The 22400-nt window shown below is 31.3% G+C and overlaps 1 protein-coding gene across 4 annotated transcripts; it reads right to left on the reverse strand.

Annotated features, from left to right (window-relative positions):
* Positions 1-17556: 17556 nt before the first annotated feature.
* On the reverse strand, positions 17557-21139 carry LOC114162235 (putative serine/threonine-protein kinase WNK7). 4 transcript variants are annotated; one of them, XM_085667211.1, is made up of 8 exons: positions 20742-21139; positions 20481-20587; positions 20347-20384; positions 19788-20015; positions 19471-19691; positions 19186-19346; positions 18650-19106; positions 17557-18559 (listed from the first exon to the last, which is right to left on the reverse strand). In XM_085667211.1, the coding sequence occupies exons 2-8, from the start codon at positions 20580-20582 to the stop codon at positions 17754-17756; spliced, it is 2013 nt and encodes a 670-aa protein (XP_085523337.1). In that variant the 5' UTR covers positions 20583-20587; positions 20742-21139; the 3' UTR covers positions 17557-17753. The 4 variants fall into 4 exon arrangements, with proteins under 4 accessions (XP_085523337.1, XP_027901861.2, XP_085523339.1 ...); XM_028046060.2 differs by having other exon boundaries at positions 19186-19343; positions 20742-21137; XM_085667213.1 differs by lacking the exons at positions 20347-20384; positions 20481-20587; positions 20742-21139 and having other exon boundaries at positions 19892-20015.
* Between the last annotated feature and the right edge of the window lie 1261 nt (positions 21140-22400).

Genomic DNA, 22400 nt, shown 5'->3' on the forward strand with positions numbered 1-22400 from the left:
ATTTTTAAATTGATCTGAAGAAGAAGAATCAGGGATACTAATGACTTATATCCTCATTATGATTATTTTCTTTTTCTCTTTTTGGGCCGTGGGGTGGTGGGGGTCTTTAATTTGACTCATTATGTTTTACATACAGTGCGTGGTTATGGCACCGAAAGCAGATATTTGTAGGAGAATACCACAATTCTCACTTCCATCAATTACAACTACTCATCATCATATCATCTTTTCTTCTCTTTTCTTTTCTTTTCTTTTCTTTTCACTATGATTTCTTTTTTTTTTCTCTTTGGATTAAAAACTTAGCTTCGTAAGTTACAGCTAGCCCTACTTTCACGCAATAAACTGTGGCTAGAGAGTACTTCCCTACATGCTCCACCTTTTTATATTATCGTACTTCATGACTAAACCCTAAAACAAAGTAATCGAGAGAAAAAGTTGGTTCAACAGAATAAATGTTGTAATTAACTATCATTTTGAAACACTCTTGCATTCTTCATTTTAAGATAAAACGATTCTTTAACAAGCTTTCGTGTTAGAACACACATGAATTGCGTAGATTAAGTGGGAAATGTTTGGTGTTTGGTGGCGTAGAAGGAGCTTATTCGTGGTGAGTTACGTAGATTTGCATGAAAATGACACGGGAATTATTCGGATTTCGGCGGCTGCAAAAATTTCAACCACTCCGACTTCCCTTCTGAAATTTGACCAAACCTTACTTTCCGTCTTCACTTTTGCATGCTTCTTTCAATAACATTACTCTTCTCCTTCTTTCCTCTATCATCTATGCTCAGTTTTCGTTTAAGAAAAGAAAAGACAAAGAAAAAAAAAGGTTAATTCAACTAACATTTTAGATCGATTGGTAGAAGAAAAACTAATTGTGAGAAATCCTTTTTTTATTTTAATTATTTAAGTGTGGTGTTCCAAGTATAAATAATAAATTGCTTTGTTCTTATTATGTTAAAGTAAAATCCACAATATTAATCACCGTATTTTAAATATTATTTGTTTTGAAGTTCAAAAGTCTCTTACAGTTAAATAGTGTATTTATATTATTTTTCATTTAGATCTCAATTTCTAAATAGTGTAAAACTATTAGACTTACTAAAACATAAATAAATGAATATAATAAAATTTAATGTTGAAAATATTTTTTTTTTCATTCTAAATAACTTTCCTTTAGTTTTTTGATCACATAAGGGGAACCTAAATTTACAATGGTTCATTTAACACTTTTTTTCTCTTAATTCTTACACCAAAAGAAGGAATATATAGCTGGCTTTTTAATTCCCCGCTATAAGCAACCCTACATAATTACTTACAATAAATGAAAGGTTAAAGTTAGTAGTTTCTTCATTAATGAAACGTTATCATTTGATTAATTTACTGCAGAGTAGTATATATACATCTCTCTCTCTCTCTCTCTAGATATCTCTCTCTCGTATTTATTATTTTGGCATTTCGTATATTATTGTGTTGTTTCTTCTTTTGACAAGGATAAGTAACTGATATTATCTCAAAGTTTGAAAATAATAAATAAATAAAAAAAGTCTTTGAAATGGATAAAACGTATGTTATGATATGATCATCTTTCAGTTTTAAAATAGAAAACACTGTCTTCTTTCTAATGTTAATTCCTTGCAGTTATTCAAACAATATTTAACTACATTTTATTAGACCCAATAAACTTTAAGGGTTTAGGGATCTTAATCCTTCATTTTTCGTCGCAACTTTTATCAAGAAGTTTTCTGACATGAGTCTCTTATTTTATTTTTCTTTTACATATATCAATAAATATTTCTAAAAGGGGTTGAACAAAAACATTTTCCTCTTTTTCCTTATTGCTCTTCTATCAATTGAAAGTCATGTAAATATTGAAATTTTATTTATTTATTTCTATTATGCACATATTATGTTATAGGGAAATTATAATCGTATCCTTTTATGCTTAACAGAAAATTGCTCAATATTTCTCTATTTTTTAATTGTATTAACATTGAACTTAAAACAATATATTGTAAATTATGTTGTGAATTTTAGTATTTTAAAGAAAATAACCAATAACCAAAATCACTCTCAAGAATTTTAGAACAATTTTTTCTAAGATTTAATTAAAAGATATTATATTTATTTTAAATTTAGTTAAGTTTACAAAATAAAATAAAATTAAAATCTTCTTCGTAGTTGAAATCAGAAAAAGAAATATTAATACTAATGACCATATTCAAAGTAATGATGGGTTGAATCAGTTGGGCCTGGAGGGGTGTTTACGCAAATAATAATTAAATTATTGATTTATTTTGGACTATTGGATTATGATATACAAATAAATTATTATATTCTTCAACCTTTTACTCTACTATTTTTTTCTAATCCATATGAAAATTCTAAGGTGAATATGTATTTTTCCTTCTAAAATTTTAAATTTGATTTTAGTTCAAAATAGTAATACTTTTTTCTTCTAACATTTTATGTTTAATATGTAATCACGCTTAAATTAAATTTTAATCATAATTATTTGATAATAAAAGGTAAAATTATTTCCAAATTAGAGATACAAAACTGTAATAGTTTCTGGAATAGAAAAACTGAATTTGGAAAATTTTAAAAGAACTGAAACATATATTTTATTCAATTTTTAATTTAGATTAATGCTAGGCCAACTATTTTTTATTTGATGATTAAATATTTGATTTATCATAGTTATCATTTTATATATATCTTATTGGTTCCTTTGCTTAAAAATGGGACAATAAACATTACCAAATTATGACAATTGGCAGCACTGTTAGATCAAAATAAATGAAAAAAAATGCTAAAGTATATGATGTATGATCTAAATTTCGAAAATAATTTATCTGGTATTTGGTTTGTTCGATAGAAAAGATAAATCTAAAAACATATAAATTAAAATATGAGATATTAAATTCATTGAATCAATTCGATGAATACTCACGCAATCAAACTATGAAGCCAAGAAAGTCAAAGTAATGTTACAAAAGGGAGAACAAAATATTGAATGCAACTTTTGTTGCTTGTATTGAAAAGTTAAGGTAGCTTAGACAAATTTCACATATTGATTTGAGTTTCTTATTTGTATAACACTCTCTATAAATTATATCAATTATTAGATTTTTTTTGAAGAACATATAGAAAAGAATTGAAATGTAACAATTTAAATAACTCTAAAGTGAATGATAATTTTTTTAATTTATTAAAATATTTTAATGGATAAAATTGTAATGATATCATTAAATTTCAAAACGAACAATATATAAAATGCGTACTCAATTTTAACAAGAACTTTTTTTAAATATATAATAAATTCATTGTATTCTAGATAGAGTGCACAAAATGTTTAGATGTTGAAAACTATTTTTGTCCATACTCACCGTTTCATGTTATTATTTTTCTTAGCATACTCAATAGGAGATCCACAAGGAACTTTTCCTTCACTCATTGGGTTAAACAAAATGAATTATTTTACATTTGTTAATTGCCTAATCTAACCATATTAGTGAGGCTGTTGGATATTCATAAGCAAATCATTTTCTCTATTTCGAGAAATATGAAAGAAAATGAAAGATAAAATATTGAATTTGAATTATTCTAACTTATTAAAATTGAGAATGATTCAAGATTGAATAATAATTTGTCTTAATTTTAACTAAATATGTTAAGAAGTGAATATGTTTCGAGCAAGAGATTAGACATTAATGTTCGAGTGTGAAATTAGATATTAATGAATGGTATGATAGCGATATATGTTATGGTTATGGTCATGGTTATAGGCATAGTCATTGAGAGATTGTGGGTTCTCTATATATATGGCATAAGTCATACACATATAAGACCTTAGACACCTCTTTAACCCCAAAACCTTAAGGCAATGTTGTTATGGACCTTTATTCTTATATAGTATTTAACTTTGTCTTTTCTATCCAATGTGGGACTTTGACTCACACTTGGACTATTCCCAACACTTATAAGGTGATGTTTGCACCCACTTATAAGGTGATGTTTTCATCCTTGTGGGACTTAAATGAGGCGTTCATCCCTTGTGGATTTCAAGGTAGGTGTCTTTCATCTCTTGTGGCTTCAATAAAGGTGTTTTCTATCCTAAATTATCCTTATTCATATTTGTAATCAATTTACTTTTAGTGTTTGGGTTAATCTTCTTTATAGATATTAACAACTAGGCATATGGTCTTTCGATATGAATTCGTATAAAATGCCTTGTGTAATTTTCTCTTTTCTACTCTCTTTATTTTGTTATGATTATTAAAATAAAGGAAAAGATTTTAATTGAACTTTGATATAAAAGGGAAAAATTTTAAAGCACATTTTTTATTAAACAAACTAATTCATCCTCCCTTTTGGGTTTTGTCCATAGGCAAACATTTCGCTGCACAATTCTATCACATAATGGTTACATTAAATTTGAATCTTTCTTTATAACTTTAAGAGATTTTGGGCATTTTCATTGGAAGAGTCATATCTGAGTTATAATAGATCTTATAAAACTTCCACTGAAGTACCTTATAGTTGTAGATAAGTTTTTGTGAATCTGTTATTGTTCAAAACCTATTTAAGATAGGTTCTCGATATGTTTTTCAAGTTGTAAGAAATAAAAAAAAAATGAGATTGTTTTTTTCTTACCTCTGTGTGTTTTCGTTTATTCTTTTCTCATCCATAGAAGGTTATCGTGTGGCTCTTGTGTGATGTGTTGGTCACCACTTATCATAACTATGCATTATGTGATGACATATAAGTAGGGGTAGTAAAATGGGTTGGGCTCAACAAGCCAGTCTATCACTCCTTGTTAAAAGGGATGGGTGAAATTCAAGATTTCAACTCGTCAGCCTGTTTTGACCCGGCCTGTCCAGCCCGTCAATTTGATAACCCAAAATATGAGTCAACCTGGCTTGACTCGTCAACTCGTTTTTAAAAACAAAAATAAAAAATAATTGAAAATATTAATTTTTTTATATTATATTTTTTAAAGATGTAAATATATAATAGTATTGTAATTTAAATCATTAGTACTTACAAATTAAGTTCCAATTAATAGTTATCAAAGAGTAATTTAACATGTAAATATCATAATTATTTCATTTATCTAATTAGAAACATTAAGTAATCAATTCAAAGTTTAGAAAATATTTATATAATTAAATATGCTTTTAATTGTCTCGTATGTTATGGGCCACTGATGGGCTAGGCCAAAATGGGCGAGACTAACTTGTTTTGCCACCCCTATAGGTAAGTATCATATACAACATGGTATCAGAGCCATGGGTTAAAACTTATCCTTGCAAGATTTGTTGTTTGTTCAACCTATTGTGCCACCCGTTATCGGGAGATTTGTGTTTGTTAAGCATATCATTTCACCTACTATCAGGCCGTTATCAGACCACCGATATAGTCCCACACATGAGATGTATATACCTTGGCGTGAAGGGGTGTGTATGAAGTCTCACATCGACTAAAGATAAAGCTAATTTAGAGTATATAAGTGAGTGTAAACATCACCTTACAAGTCAGTTTTGTGGGGTTGAGTTAGGCTTAAAGGTTTGCTCTGTTCTACTACTTTTTCTCTATTCTTGCTAATCTTCTTTTTTCTTTCTCGCATATATGGGTTCAACTACCAAATTAAAAGTGGTATGGATAAGAACCTAAATCCTAATAGTCCTTACTATATTCATCTTAAAGAAAATCTAGGTTTGATTTTGGTCTCTACCTCTTTCAAAGAGGCAAATTCTTCTTCTTGAAGTATAAGTATGAGGTGTGCCCTCTTATCAAAGAATAAATTGAAGTTTATAGATAGGAGTATTGTTGTTCTAAAACCGAAGATAAAGGTTTTGAATCTTAGGAAAGGTGTAATGTGATGGTGCTTTCTTGAATCACAAGAATGCTCTCCCCACAAATTGCCGAAAGCATTATATACATAGATACTACTAAAGATCTCTGGGAAGATTTAAACGAGAGGTTTTTTAAGGGAGATTACTTCAGGATTTCGGAGTTGTTACAAGAAATTCACTCCATTAGACAAGGGGAGAGGAATGTTTCACAATTCTTTATTGATTGAAAAGTTCTTTAGGAATAATTGGAATCTTTAAGACCAATATCTAACTATGTTTGCGATTGTCAATCATCCAAGATCTATGTTATACAAAGATACTAAATATGTTATGTGCTTTTTGAAAGGATTGGGAGATGCCTATAACAATGTCAAATCTCAAAATTCGATGATGGATCCACTGCCAAACATCAATAGAGCTTTCTCTTTGGTTATGCAACAAGAAAGGCAACTTGTTGGGAACATATTGAATAAAGTTTAAATGCTCTTAAGTTTTATTGAGAAGAAGAATAACAATTTGAAATCGTAGGCCAAAGGTACTGGATGGTAAGGACAAGGAAAAGGAAAGGGGCAGAAATCAAATTCAAGGAAAAAAAAAATGTTCCTTCTACAACAAGCTAAATCATACTGTCAATGAGTGTTATGCTAAGCACGACTTTCCTCCTTGGTATAAATTCAAGAATGAAAATCCTAATGGCAATACGTGGTAGGACAAAGATGCGCAAAAACAAATTTGGAACCTAAATGTAAATAATGATTCTTAACATCTAAACAATCAAGAATCCAAGGAAACTGGTAACCAACTTATCCCTGCTCAAGTTCAAAGGCTTTTGGGGCTACTTCAAGATGAATCAAAGCATAAAATTAATCATATTCAGAAAAAAAAAAGCAATGAGTTTATTACTAAGTCACATACAAGTAAATTTTTTTAGATTTTAGATACTAGTGCTACATATCATGTTACATACACAAAAGATTATTTCTTGACACTCTACAGAATCAAACCAATTTCAATTGAACTCCCTAATAATTCTTCTACATAGCACATTATGCTGGAAACATTTTACTTTTCTGAAAACTTTACTCTCTTAAATGTTCTCTATATTCTTGACTTTGCCTTTAATCTCATATTTTTTCAAAGATTGACCAAAGACTCAAATGGCAAGCTAATATTTTCTCATGAGTTGTGTTAGATGATTAGGCATGTTAAGTTACACAATGGGTTATATTACATTCAAGATATTTCAAATGCTTGCAAGAAAGATACTATAGATATTTTTACTAAATATATGTTGAATTGTAAAATATATGATCTTGACATTTGGTATTTCATATTAGTGCACCCTGTTGATAAAACTATAGAATTTATTTGCAAACACTTCCTGTATGTACATTCTATTCCTAAGAAAGTATGTGATATTTGTCATTTTGCCAAACAACACAGATTGCCTTTTCAACAAAGTATGACTATTTTTTAAAATGCTTTTGATTTAGTTCATGTTGATACTTGGGGCTCTATTGTTATTTCTTCAGTTCACGGGCACACATACTTTTTAACCATAATGGATGATAAAACCAAACATACCTAGGAAATGTGTTTACCTTAGGTTCAAAATTGGAGTAAAGGGACATAATGTTCTTGATATAAAAAAATATAGAAACTTTTATAACTAAAAATGTAGTCTTTTATGAAAACATTTTTCCTTATAAAATTCTTAATGATAACCACAATCTCAATAGTGAGACTATTCAAAACAATTTTGAGTTACTACTTGAACCCTTTCATGTTGTTATTGTACTAAGTGGGCCTTATAATCATATAAAAGATATTGGAGAAGACAATGTGACTCCCACTGTAGAAGCCATAAACCATGACAATGATGAAGGCAGAAGTGAACGAAATATTGGGCAAAATCACTTGGAGGACGACCATAATACCTTCAAAAGATCTAGTAGAATAAAAAAAATTATAAACATTTATGAAGGATTGTCATCATCATGTCAACAAATCTATTTCTACTTAAAATAAAAAAAAAATCAAAAACAAATATCTTATATCTCCCATTTCAAACAATAACACTTTTTCTAAAGAACAACTTAGGTATGCTCTAGCCATATATTCTAACATAGAACCTCATACTTATTTTGAAGCATGTCAACACCTTGAATGGATTGTTGCCATGGATAAAGAAATGAAGGCCTTAGAAATCAACAGAACTTGGGACATAACAAATCTTCCTCCTAACAAAATACCAATTAGGTGCAAGTGGGTGTATAAGATAAAGCGAAGGGCAAATGGAAGTATAGAAAGGTACAAGGCAAGGCTTGTAGCCAAAGGCTACATCTAACTAGAGGGCATTGGCTATCTTGATAACTTTTCATTAGTAGCTAAACTCACAACTATAAGACTTCTGTTTGCCCTTGTTGCTGCTAAACAATGGCACTTACATAAACTAGATGTTGACAAATGTCTTTCTTCATGGATATCTTAATAAAAAAGTATATAGGATACCTCATCCAAGCTTGAATAACATCAAAATCAATCAAGTTTCCAAGATCACCAAATCTCTTTATGGCTTAAAACAAGCAAGCCGACAATGGTTTGCTAAACTTTCATCATCTCTTATTTCTAATGATTTTATTCAATCTAAGCTTGACCATTCCCTTTTTACTAAGAAAAGCAATACTACCTTTAATGCCCTCATTGTGTATGTTGATGACATTGTTCTTGTAAAGAATTTTTTGGAAGTGACTGAGAAAGTTAAGTTTTTTCTTAATGATGTTTTTAGAATTAAAGATCTTGATCATTTAAAATATTTTTTAGGCCTTGTAGTCACCAGATCAAGAAAGCAAATACACATATGCCAGAGAAAATATGCTTTGGATATTTTACAGGACATAGGAATGCTTGGCAGCAAACCATGTTCTACTCCCCCTCATGAGTGAGATCAAGATATTATTCCAATCTATTGACATTGTCCAAGATATTGAATCCTACAGAGGCTCATTAGCAAACTCCTATATTTAACAAACACACGACCCGACATAAGCTATGTCGTTCACCTCTTGAGTCAATTTCTTCAAAATCCTACTACTTGTCATCGTGAGGTAGCCCAACATGTACTAAGATACATAAAATCTAATCCTTCACAAGGATTATTTTTCTCCTCCGATGCTGGCATACAATTAAAGACTTTTAGAGACTTTGATTGGGCCTTTTGTGCTACTACCAAACGATCAGTTATTGGTTACTATATTTTTCTCAGAAGCTCTTTAATCTCGTGGAAGTTTAAGAAGCAAAACATAGTTTCTCGTTCTTTAGCTGAAGCAAAGTATCACGCCCTTGCCACAACCACTTGCGAATTACAATGGGTCAACTTTCTTCTTCAGGACCTTCACGTTCAACCTCACCATTTTTGTTCTCTATTTCGACAATCGAGTCGCTAGACACATCGCAAATAACCTAGCTTTCACAAACGAACCAAGCATATTAAAATAGATTGTCATGTCATTTGTGAAAAGATTCAAGTTAATTTATTTCAACTTCTACCTATCAAATCAAGTGAACAGTTAGTCGATGTCTTCACCAAAGCTCTTCAGCAATCTACCTACAGAACTATCGTATCCAAACTCGAAATCGTGAGTATTCACCATCCGACTTGAAGGGAGATGTTACAGTTATAGATAACTATTTGCAAATATGTTATTGTTCAAAACCTATTCAAGATAAGTTCTCAATTTGTTTCTCAAGTTGTAAGAAATAAAAAAAGCAAGATTATTTTTTTTCTTATCTCAGTGTGTTTCTCGTTTCTTTTTTCTTAGCCATAGAAGCTTTCACGTGGTTGTTGTGTGATGTGTTGGTCATCGCTTATCATGACTATGCATTTTGTGATGACACATAAGTAACATATACAATAAAATATGTTGATTAACAATACATTTAAGAACATGAGTTATAAATATACTGATTTAGTTTTTAAATTAAAAACTTTTTTTACATAGAAATATTTTATAATGACATTAATAAATATTTTAAAGTTAAAATGTAAATAATATATGATTGAGATCTTACCAGACCTTTACACTAATAAACATCGCACCTTAAAAGTGATGAGCATTAATAAAATCAAGAAAAAGTAAATTATAATCATTTGATCGGGCATTAAAGATATCTTATACTGTTTTTAGAGTTCATAAATGTTTAAATTATGTTTTCCAATTGATGGGGAAAAAAATACTTTCCCATTTTAAACAAACTTTGTGTATGAGGCTTTTAATTTGAGACCTTTGGTGATGTTAGTGTTGTTTATCGGGATTGTGTAATACATGAATGTTGTATATTTTATTTTTCTATTTGTGTAACAAACACGGATATTGATTCTAAACACTCGTTTGTAAAGTGAGATAATTTCACTGAGGTTTATCTACATTAAGGTTTGTTCATTTTGTATAATGAATTTCAAGTTTTGTATTTTCCTCATTTTTGTATTTTTCTTTCTTTTCATATATTGCAGATAATTGTTAAGGAGTGCCAATGGAATCTTTTGGTTTAAAAGTGATCCTTAGTATATTAGAATTTGTAAAACAAAATCAAGAATCACGGTTTTTTAATACTGTAAAATATAGTAAAATAATCTCTCTCTTTTTACTGAAAATGAAAACCCTTATTATGGTCGGCATTCAATTAAAAAAACACCCTATTTGGTGACCATCACTTTTATATTTTTAAAATTTTAATAATTAAATATATTTTTAGCATTTAAAATGAAAAAAATTCAAAATTAACATAAAAAGTAAGAATTTAAATTCTTCTTATTCTCAAATTCATATTTCAGTTTTTGAATTTGAGTCAAATTGGATTTGATTTATAAAAATAAGATCATGGACAAGCTTGACTTTTTGGTTTGAACATAATCAACTCTATCTTCAGTTCAAACGATTTATCTTGATCTTTAATCTTGACAGTCTTGTATCAATCTTTAACACATGTTAAAGATCTTGTATTTAAGATCTAATTAAAGTCAAGTCATATAATGGTGTCATACTCACTTTAGCTTTGACCTAACCCACTCCAAGAAAGAAACTTTAGGGATTAAGAAATTTTTAGGTCAATCGCTAGGTAATAAAATGCAAACTTTATTTAGAAGTGTATTAAAACCGACATAAATTACATTGACACTCCCTCCCTAAAACATATGTTTGTTTTTCTTTTTCTTTTTAATAACAAGATAGGATAAAAATAATAATACACTTATCATTAGATAGAAATTAGCAATATTTTAAATAAGTTATTGTATATAGGATATGAAAAAAAAGTCATATTTTAGTTAAGTCTTACATTAGGTATAAATGAGAGAGTGAAACACCATATAATAAAAAAGACTTATAAACATATTACTTTGATGTTTTGGGTTAATCACAAATATCTTTTTATAAATTATGATCATCGTAGATATAGTTATGAATTAATGAGAAAATATCAGTGTTTTTTATTTATTAATATACTACGTATGGCAAGAAAACGTGTAAATACAAAGACAATAAAAAAGAAAGTAATGGGAAAGATCGGTTGTAGGAGAAAATAAGGAAGGCTTTTTTGTATTTTAGGGTTCATTCAAAATTAAATTTGTATAAATGGGTTCGTTATTTTTTTTTTTTCAAAAATGGGTCAAGTTGTCAGGAAGGAGGACGACATTGAAGGTAAAGTCGTCCTTCCCAGACCAGTTTCTTTATTTTTTTTTTTGAAAGGTGATGTCGTCCTCTGGAAGGACGTTTTGTTCATCTAGAAAAAGTGAAGTCGTATTCGTATACGACGACTTCACTTTTTTTTTCTTTTTATTACTAACTGTTCCACCGCCATGACTACTGTAACGGTCACCACTCAATCTCAGATCCTCCGCCACACTGCCGCATTCACCTCCTCTGTCCTCTTGCAATCCGAACTCCAGCGTCGTCTCATAGTTACTCTTCTCCGTGACACTCTAATCTCCGACCAAAAGCACCTCAAACTCGTCGCAGACACTGTAGAAAGCGCGCATATCCTTCTCCAGCCACGCCCTACGCACCTCCTCACTCTCTCTCTCTCGTGGAGAAGCTCCTCTTCCCTCTCCCAGACTTCGAAATATTTAAAAAGGAAATTAATGAAAAATGAAAAATTGAAAAAAATTAAAAATAATAAAACCTAAAGTGAAAAGTGAAGTGGTCATGTTAAAGGACAACTTCACTTTTCAATTAAACCAAAACCACTCTAAAAAACGACGACATCACTTAAAAAAAACAAAAAGCAAAACCGGTTATGGGTTGGACGACTTCACCCTGAATGTCGTCTTACCCATAATGATTTGACCCATTTTAAAAGAAAAAAATCAACGGATCCTATTTTACAATTTTTTGGTCAAAAAGATCCTGAAATACAAAAAAGTCAAATAAGGAATCACGGTATAAATCATAATATAGGTTGCATATTAGTTGAAATAGCTTTATATTTTGAGTTGCCCTTAGGGTGGTACCTTCTATGCGTGTGATGATGGAAGGAAACAAAATGAAGACATTAAAATGATTAAGAGAAGTAATAATTTATAATATCCTTTTTCTTTGTTTAAATTTGATTACTCAATTCTACAAAAAATAACTTCTAAGTTAAAGTGTAAACTAACCAATATACTATAACTTAAATATACGGAATGCGAATCCCTTAGTACACATACCAAATCTCTGGCGAAGTAGGTGTTTGAAATTTGATCCTAACAAAAGAAAAAGCCAGTACCACACAAATAAATGCAGAGTTCGGGGAGAAATTAAATCAAGTCATAATCATACATTTCATAAGTCAGCACAGATTTTTGGTTCTATGGTTATCTTTAATTTCTGACTGGGTCATGTCTTGATGTTCTTAGCTACCATGACCCTTTGGCATAGTTTCTGAAACTTTTTTCCATGAAAATGTACTGTTTCATGAAACGTGAAAAGTAAATGAAAGGAAAAGTGTGATGCAACGTGTAATAGTTTTCATAGCGTTGCGATTGCAATGGAGCTGGTGGGGACTTGAAAGAAGAGCTTTATGTGTTGATGTACAGAGATAAATACAAGTCCAGGGACGCAACCGTGCATTCTTCCCCTTGATTGTCCCTGTTCTATTTGAATGTTCCTTTTCAACTTTCTGGTAGGACCCTCAAATTAACTTCTGTTTGTTGTTTGGTACCATGATTGCTGGATTGGTTCCAAGGGTCAATTCAGTAACATTGCAGTATATGTGGTCTTATACGGAGCCCCATCTGTTTCCTTGTAGGCCACACCTCCTCAATTTCGTCCTGGGAATTAAATTTCCAACTCCTTCCATGTTCTCAGAAGAAAGATGGTGTCTTGAGGAAATCATAATATTGTCAAATGTTGCAGAGACTTGTGTCATAAACGCTCACTGTTCAACAAAGTAACAGAGACACTTAAACAGTGGTTAATTCCTGTGCTTTTTATGTTAGTGTATGCATTAGAGTAGTAGATAAATTTAAACACTGACTTAACTACAGATATCAAGTAGCCGAAGTTGGAATAAAGGGAAGAGCCGAAATGAATAGAAAAGATGAGAAAGAAAAGGGTTTGCAATTTGCATGTGTTGCTGGGGACAGGCAGAGAATATTGAGGCAGTGTGTCTGAAAGCATGGCCATGATCGTGGAAGGGTCTGAGAGGGAAGGCATTGACAGGCACAGCCACTAGCACTAGCAGCACAGACACTACACACTACTTTTTTTAATGAAGCGCTCACCTTAGATATGGTCCACCTCAAACTTACACATTGCATTTAATTATTAGTATCTCTTTTTAGACAATCCACTTTTCTTGTCCCTTTTAGTATCTCTTCGACCACTCCAACCTCAACTTCAAACTTCAGATAATGTACGTTTCAACAAAAAATACTCTCCCACACTCCTCAAATTCAACGTTTTTGTTTAAGATTCAAACAAAAATTAGATAACACAACTCAAATAATATAAACTATGTATAAGTTTTTATCAACTGGTTTATTTATCAGTTTGAAAACCACATGGTCAGAATGTACGTGAAGTTGGTAGTAGTTTAGTTACTGTAGGTGCACATTGACAAGGCAAAGGAGTAGCCAGTAGCTCCTTTAATTAGGGGAATGGGTTGAAAGATAGGGAAAGAGAGAGAGAGAGAGAGAGAGTGAGGTTGAAATGAAATACAAAAGGCACTATCATTGGTGTATGGACAAGTTTTTCCTGTATAGAAAGGAGTCTAAAACTGTTGCTAGTTACTTAGCCGGGCCATTAATACGAAGTGGGACCAAAAGATTCACCTAACCACAAAATAGATGACATAATGTGATAGTAATATCATAATACACCACTTTGCTTTGCTTTCTCTTCATTGGTATTCGAATATCATCTTTTTTTTCTCCCATAATCTTTCTTTTTTCGTTCTCTTCATTATAATAATCACTTTATCCCATAAGGGCCCCTTCCAAAAAGCTTTCCTAAGGCTTTCCCACTTTCTGCTTCCAACATTTGAAGAAGCATCCCAATTCTTTTGACTCGATCTCTGCCAAATTACACCCCACATGAACTCTCAAACCAAACCAACCCCCTCACTTCTGACACTCACACTCTCTCGCATTTAATTGCCCATGTTTCCTTCCATTTCCACCTCATTTTCCTCACAATATAGCCACCCTAACTTCATCTTTTCTCTTCAATCTTCTTCACCGTCTTCAAAGTTTACACAATGGTCATACGTAGGACGAGACACCAATTTCTGTTGCTCTTGCTGATCTTGTTTCTCTGCACATTGTCTCACTGTCATGGCTCAAGAACCACCACCAACAACGTCTTCAAATTCAAGCCAAAGTCTCCACACAGAGGGCATTTTCTTGGGTTCTTGCCTAAAAGGTTGCCCATACCATACTCCTCTCCTTCAAAGAAACACAATGACATTGGTCTACAAAGTTGGAGATCACCCTAAAGACCAGTTTTTCTCTGAGGTGACTTTTGGATTTTCATTTCAATTTTCTGTTTGGAAGCAAAAACTAATGTACATTTGGGGCATGCTGTTATTTTGATTCTGGGGTTGTAATGCCATAATGGGTGGTATGTATGATCTATTAGGTGAATTATTTAGAGAAGATAGTTGATGCTTAATCTCTTTATTTTTGGGGGTTACTTTTGGAGTGTATATCAGTTATTATAGACAATGATGAATGATCAAAAAGCTGCAGAATTTCCACATCAACGTTGTTTTTCTGATGTATATCATGATAAGAACATTTCCAGTACTCATACCTCTGTGTATATATATATATATATATATACACCTATACATATACATATTACTGTACATGCATGCATTTGTGTACTTCTTCTGCAACTAAATCAGTAGTATTCTGTGTGAACCTGTTGTTCTTCAAACAAACTGGAACACTTGTTTTCAATTTTTTTCTCAGATGATTAATTTGAAGCTTATTCATGTGAGTGATAAACTTTTTTACACTGGTGGGTAGAACTACACTGACAGTAAATACCTACTGCGTTGAATTTACCTTTATGCAAGCAAGAATCTGAAGCCACTGAATTCGGGGCATGGTGATCTATCACGTTGCGTGTATTACATTCTTTCAGATTTTTCCCAGATAATTGTATACATCAATTACTTCTGAAATTTGCATTTCAATAATTTATATAAAACTTTCAACAAGGGTTATAAGATATACAAAATCAAAATAATAAAAACTTATTTGTTGAATTAATTATAGTAGGTAAACTAAGAATTAAATATCATACTTTGTGTATAACCAGACACAAACAATTTAATTAAAATATAAAACAAAATCTGATTGAAGAAAAAGAAACATTAAATAACTTTTTAACTACTGTAACAATTAAGGAATAAAATAAATCGAGTATTTCTTAAACAACAATAATAATGTAAATACTCATATCCTTATAATGTATAGTATCTTGTAATTGAATGATAATATATATAAACTTATTCTATACTGTGAAGGCGTAGTCTATTTTTCCTATATTACTTGTTTTAGAAAATAATATTTTTGTGACAATTTTATTTAAATCATATACTCCTAAGGAGTTAAGCCTTTTATTTTTAATTAATTGTGCTAAAGTCAAATATAATTAACCCGAAACCAATTGAAGTATAAATGTAATGAACTTAAAATTGTGTATTATAAATTAATAAATACAATAGTTTCTTCATGTATATACAGTTAAACCAAACCAACTTTACAGTCTCTTTACTTCCTTTTTAATGTCACTTTTTAATAATATTAACTCATTGAATATTTCATTTCAAAATAAGAATTCAAATGAATTGGTGCGAATTTTTTTGCAGATGCTCCTAACAATTTTTTTTTTTTTTTGGAATAACTCAAAAAAATTCAGATACATTGCTAAGATGATGAGTATTGATTGGGGTTTCATTGGATTCCTTTGAAAAAGATATTGGGAGGGACATAAATGATAAATATAATATTTTTTTTGTCCACAATCATGTGTATTGCAGTGTTATTTTCATCATTAGAGTTCAATTTTAATTTGTGTGGTTTTTGGGTAATAATCATAAATCAATTAATTGAAAACTCTTCCCCCAAATAAACATGATTATTGAATAATCCATGAAGCATTATTTTCATAATATTGTTTTCACAATGGCGCAATTATATACATATCTTCAAATTAAATCACATTTCAAATAGAAAGCCTTTTCTTCTGTTTTTGTGTTCTACTTTTTGTTATCTTTTGGATGAAGTCACATCTGCATGGTTGTATTACTCACTTTTCAATTTTCATTTCCAAAAGCATCGTCCCTTCTCCATCACCATTGTAGACACTGCATAGCTTTCTTATTTAGGGTCAATTTCTCAGTGCCAAAACATTGAAATAGTAATCAAAACAATGATATCAAGCTACACCTTACCTTTCAACTAAGCTCACCCCTCTTCTCTAATTTACTCTTTCTGTACAAATACTCACCAAAAGTTAATTTTTATTTATTTATTTTATATATTAAGATAAAATTTATCGAATTAAAAGTTAGGAATTGGATTTGAGCCCATAACTGCAGCTGTATTTCAAAAATTGATGGCAATTGGCACTCATTGATTCTAAAACCTATGAGGCATGCTTTTCCCACGTTTTGTCGTTTAAAGAAAATGAATAATGATGTGTACCCTTTACTTATTTATTACTTTGCTACGTAACCTTGTTCAACTCTCACTTTACTAAAATATTATTTTGTAATTCCAATGGAAATTATTTAGGTATTTCTTTGAAGTAGGAACAAGTTATTAGTTAGTTGGAAATATTATTTGGTAGTTGTGGCGTTTTCATTGTAAAAGTAGGTTTATACTTGTAGTAAAATAATAGTAATGATATAAAAATATTTTAGAAAAACTAAGTAATCTTCCCACAATGTATCACTTTTAACTTGTAAATATTTTTAGTAGTGTTTATATCTGTTCAATCAAAATTATTATTCCAAATTTAGTAAGGCTGCAATAAAATGTGAAATTCATTTTATGCACTGGAATGGTTAAAATAACATTTTCTGTTGAAAAAATTATAATAATTAAATCACTGTAATTTATAATTATCAAACATGAATAAAAAATGTGGTGCATTATAATTTAGCATATTTTAACCAAAGAGAATGTTTTGGATGTTGGAAGGAGAAGTTTTAGAGAATGTTTTGTAACATTGTTAGTAAAATTGGTTTTTAATAGATATTTTCAATGAAAGTTCCTTGCTACAATGACTAATAAGAGAACCCTTTTTCATCCATATCCCACTACTTACAATGGTTACTTACAAGGATATTGATAAAGGAGAACACACTAATAGTAATTACTACATGTTAGAAAAGTGAAAGTACTTATTTAAAGTTTGGAAATTTCTGTGACACCTTCCTCCTAGCCTCAGTAATGGCCTGATATCTTCTTTTTGATAAATCTCTAATTGCTTCTTGATATTGTTGTTCAATCATCTCTAACTCTGTTCTCAACTCATCCTCAGCTTCATTGAAGGAGGGGGGAGCATTCATGGGGTAGTTAAAGAATTTCATGGTACCATAGCTTTCCGCACGTGGAAAATTCCTATACTCGGACGAAGCCTCGAATTCAGATACAAGTGAGGTTTGACTATTAACTCTGTGCAAGTCAAAGTCTGTAAATCCTGATTTAGCAGACATGAATGAAACTGTAGAAAAATGCTTTTCGTTGAAGTCAAATGTTGCACCAGTTTGTGACGTCTCAGAACAAGAGTCGTCTATCTTTGCATCTCCTTGAAGGCTAATGCTTGTGTTAGATAAAACCTTCTCAGAAATGACAATATCTCTGCTCACCCTATCTCTGCTCACCCTATCTCTGCTCACCCTGTCTCTTGATCTTCTACGTGAGATTGGGAGACCTGGACCACCTCCAGACACAATTTGGATGGAATCTCTTGAGCTTCGTGTTTGTTGACTTTGTTGAGATGATTTACCATTACAAGTAACTAAATGATCAATTGGTACACAAGGTTTCCAATCAGGAAGCAATGTGGTCAATAATAGATCGATCAACTCTGCTATGAATTTAACATTGTGCTCAGCCAGTTCAAGTTGCTCAACCATTTCACTTGAAACTGAAATCGCAGTATCACTGTTGATGTAGAATATGAAATGGATATTTCTTGCCCGTCCTGCATTTTTTTTTTTCTTTTTCAAGATAACTTACTTTCAACCAATAAATTCCAAACATGCTTATTAAGAGAACTGTAAGTTAAACTAACCACTTTGATCAGCTATGCGGAGAACTAATGACACAGACTTTTGATCATTCTGTTCACCTTTTAGAAAAAAAATGTCACCTTCCTTTAACCTTCTTATCTCAACACAAGGAGAAGGCAAAACATCATCAGCAGAATCAACAATAGAATCAACAGAATTATAAAGTAAAGTGGTTAATGGTTGCTCGGTGGCATCACCAAGATCCATTGAAATGGATCTAATACGCGTGCTAGCAGGACCTTCTGACATAAGACAACGATTTTCATAGGCTCCATATTTAGGGAGAACGATATCTGGTAATGGTAGACGACGATTCTTCAATGAACCAGTCACTTGCAGAAAATTGTCCATCAAAAGCTCCTTTGCTGACAATCTTTGAGACGCTGGGACAAGGCATTTCTCAATAAATGATTTTACTTCTAGATTTTTGAGTTTGGAAAGAGCAACAGGCTTTATGCCCTGCAATATCAAATATTATATTACCATGGATCCCAGTAATTGCTTAAAGAAAAAGTACATTGTCAATAAGAATACGCACAGATGAAACTTTCTTGTATATCTGAGCTGAGTTTCTACATTCACTGTAAGGATATTCAGACGTAACCAACTCAAGCATGCACATCCCAAAAGAATATATGTCCACTAATTCATTATAATGTTCATCATACAGTTCAGGTGCCATGAACTCCGGGGTTCCTACTAGGATTACATATTTGTAAATATAATTGGAGTAGAAATCAAATAAATTCTTGATTATTTTTAATCATAGAAAGGATGGAAAATTAGCAAAAAAAAGAAAATGCAAGAAAACAGAAGAACATACCAATTACACTCTTGGCATTAGTTTGTTTTAATAGAGTTGCCAACCCTAGATCTCCAATTTTAACTTCTCCTCGGTGACCATTGATAAATATATTATCGCACTTCAGGTCCCTATGCATAATAGGTGGGTTGTGACTGTGAAGATAATTTAAACCATTTAAAATTTGCCTTGCCCATCCTTTAACAGCCTTCATGTCAACCTTCCTGTGTTTCTTGCTGTACCTAAATCATACATCAAATCCACTAACCAAATGGTTGATGTCATACAAAAAGGAAAAAAATCAAATGAAAACCATTTATAAAGGGTAGTGAACACACTGTCTGAGGTTCCCTGAGGTGAATAACTCAGTAATCAAGTTCATAGTCCTGTGCTTATCATCAATCCAAGAATTATGGAAAGTCAAGATGTTATCGTGCTTAACTGACTTCAAGAGATGCACTTCTGAGTACAGCCTATCTGGGCCACCAGGTGACTGTAATACCTCATCAATATGAATTTGGCTCCATGCAACTTCAAGTCCATTAATTTCATCAAATGCCTTGTAACTAATTAATCATAAATAAAGGAAAAATTTGCATATCTTGAATCAAATTTCACTATAAGAATAAAATTCTTAACACAAAAATTAGACCCAAAGAATGTTAAGCACTCTTTTTATGTGTGTACAATGGTGCTAAGTTTTGAATTTAGAACCTTATGTGAACTACCCAATCATGCCCCATTAGACCGACCCTAATGAAAAATTCCATGCATAATGTTCTAAATTGAGCAGGGCATTGAATATGTCTTTCAATTTTACAGATTACTAGTGAAGTGCTAATAAGAACCGAACTATAATAAAGAAATACATTGTCAAGATCTTAAAACAAAGGATACACAGTCTTGAAAGCTCCTTGGCCGATAACATCTTTATACTGTTATGAATACAAAAAATAACACCAGTTTAATCCATTGTTAAATATTTTCTTGGGAGGAAGTAAGAAAAAAAATCACATAATTACATTTCATACCCTAATGTAGCGATTAGTAGGATCAATTTCAACAATATTGGGATCAGGAGGTTCTAGAAGGCCTGTCCCCTCCTCTGAGCTTTCTGTTCCTGCCAAACTCATCTATACTGCTTCAAATAGTTGGAATCAAAATAATTAACGAGCAGTATTTCGAACATCATGTTAAAAAGTTGAAAAACCCAAATTTTATATAGGTATGATCAGATAAAGAAATGAATGCATTTTTTTTTTCTGGTGAATAAAGGAATTAATACAATGTACCTTAGAACAGGATCTTCTAAGCTTAGCCTCTCCGGAGGAATTCCATAGAATTTAGAGAGAGAAAAGGACATCAGAGAGAGAACGGAACCCAAATGCAAAGAAATAGAGGGGGAAACGAGAATGAAACCCAAATGCATAGGGTGAAATTGTGTCAATAAATCGCATGCCACAACTTTGTCTTCCAACACAAACACCTATCTCTTCCCTTTCTCTCTCACTAAAAACAGCCAAAATTAATTTGCAAGACAGTAGTTTCAAATACCACACCTATTTATGCTTTATGCTTCTCTCACCAACAAATACTCCTCTGCTCTTCTCAATCATCCTTCTCTTCTTCTATTGTTATTCACATATAATCTTAATCACTAATTACTAATTATTTCTCCACAAATATTTGTTGCCTATTTTTTTTTCAAACTCTATATAAATTCCCTATCTATAGTCCTCGTGCCCATGATGTATATGTTTTCAGTCAAACATGTTATTATCGCTACATGGGCAAATCGAGAAGACAACAACGCTTCGTAACAAATTTTAATTTTGTAGAAAATAGTCCTCTTTATTTTATCGTTGAAAATTAATTTTCTTATTTTTTGCGAAAATATAAACATTCAAAATTGATTTCATTAAAATTAATTATAATAAACCAAACGAAAAGTGTCACTCGTTAAATAATTCCTATAAAAAATTAAAAACAAGTTTAGTGAGATTGAAATGAACGGCGAGAAAAAAATAAGAATTTCAAGTGTTTGAGTGTTTCAATTAATCCAATTTACTCCAAGTATGCTCGTTTACTATGGATTAATTAACTTAACTTCTTTCAAAATTTAATTTTAAATGTTTGATGAGTGTTTTCTGCGTTCACCGCAAGAAGGAGTTTCACATACAATTTTAGATCAAATGCATAAAAACTTTTAATTAAGTTCATGTGATATGTTGAATATGATCAACAAACCATGTATCTATTTTCAAAGAGCATACTTTTAGTATTTTTGTCATTAAGGATGAAATGATGGAGCAATCAAAAAGAAAAAGAAAATGTTAAAATCTAGGTGAAGAAGAGAAGGATGGCGTAGAGTTTGAACAAATGTAACTTGTAGAAACAATAAATTACCAAAAATAAAACAAAAATTAGTAAAGGAAATTTGCGAAAGAAAAGTGACCCAAATTATCACAATCAACATTGATCTTGCCATTTTCTTGTTCTTGACGTTTGTTAGTATGTTTGAATTTGTGTCCGCAGTTCATTATCCCATTTTACATTTGATCCAGCTATTTATATTTTTCTCCCTATTCTAGCACTTGGTCTTGAATTGTAAAGTTTTATCTATTTTATCATTATTCATGTATGGGAACCCATCTTTAGGGTTAAGGTTTAGGGTTGTGCCTTAACTCTTTGTATTCTGCGTCTTTGTACTATATATATACAGTGGTAAAACTGTACAGTGAGATAATAATCGATTCTTTCATTTCTCTAAATTTCTCCAAGTTGGTATCAAAAGCTAGAACATCTTCTTTGGTTCATCTTCATTGTTTGCCACAGGTGTCGTCTCCCTTCACTACCTATCTACCGCCTGTCGCGTCGTGGTCGTCGTATCTATTCCGTTGAAGTCAGGGTTATGTGCGCCTCAAGGAGAGCAACCCATCCCCAAAATTCGC

This window comes from Vigna unguiculata, chromosome 9 (genome assembly GCF_037176805.1).
Source record: "Vigna unguiculata cultivar grain cowpea cultivar isolate G323 ecotype 2 chromosome 9, ASM3717680v1, whole genome shotgun sequence".
Lineage (NCBI taxonomy): Eukaryota > Viridiplantae > Streptophyta > Magnoliopsida > Fabales > Fabaceae > Vigna > Vigna unguiculata.

Coding starts and splice junctions, on each gene's coding strand:
- LOC114162235 (XM_085667211.1), bottom strand. CDS start 20,582: ATGAGTTTGGCAGGAACAGAAAGCTCAGAGGAGGGGACAGGCCTTCTA. Junction 19,347..19,470: donor TAATGCCAAGAGTGTAATTG/GTATGTTCTTCT, acceptor ATGTAATCCTAG/TAGGAACCCCGGAGTTCATG. Junction 18,560..18,649: donor CCGCATAGCTGATCAAAGTG/GTTAGTTTAACT, acceptor AAAAAAATGCAG/GACGGGCAAGAAATATCCAT.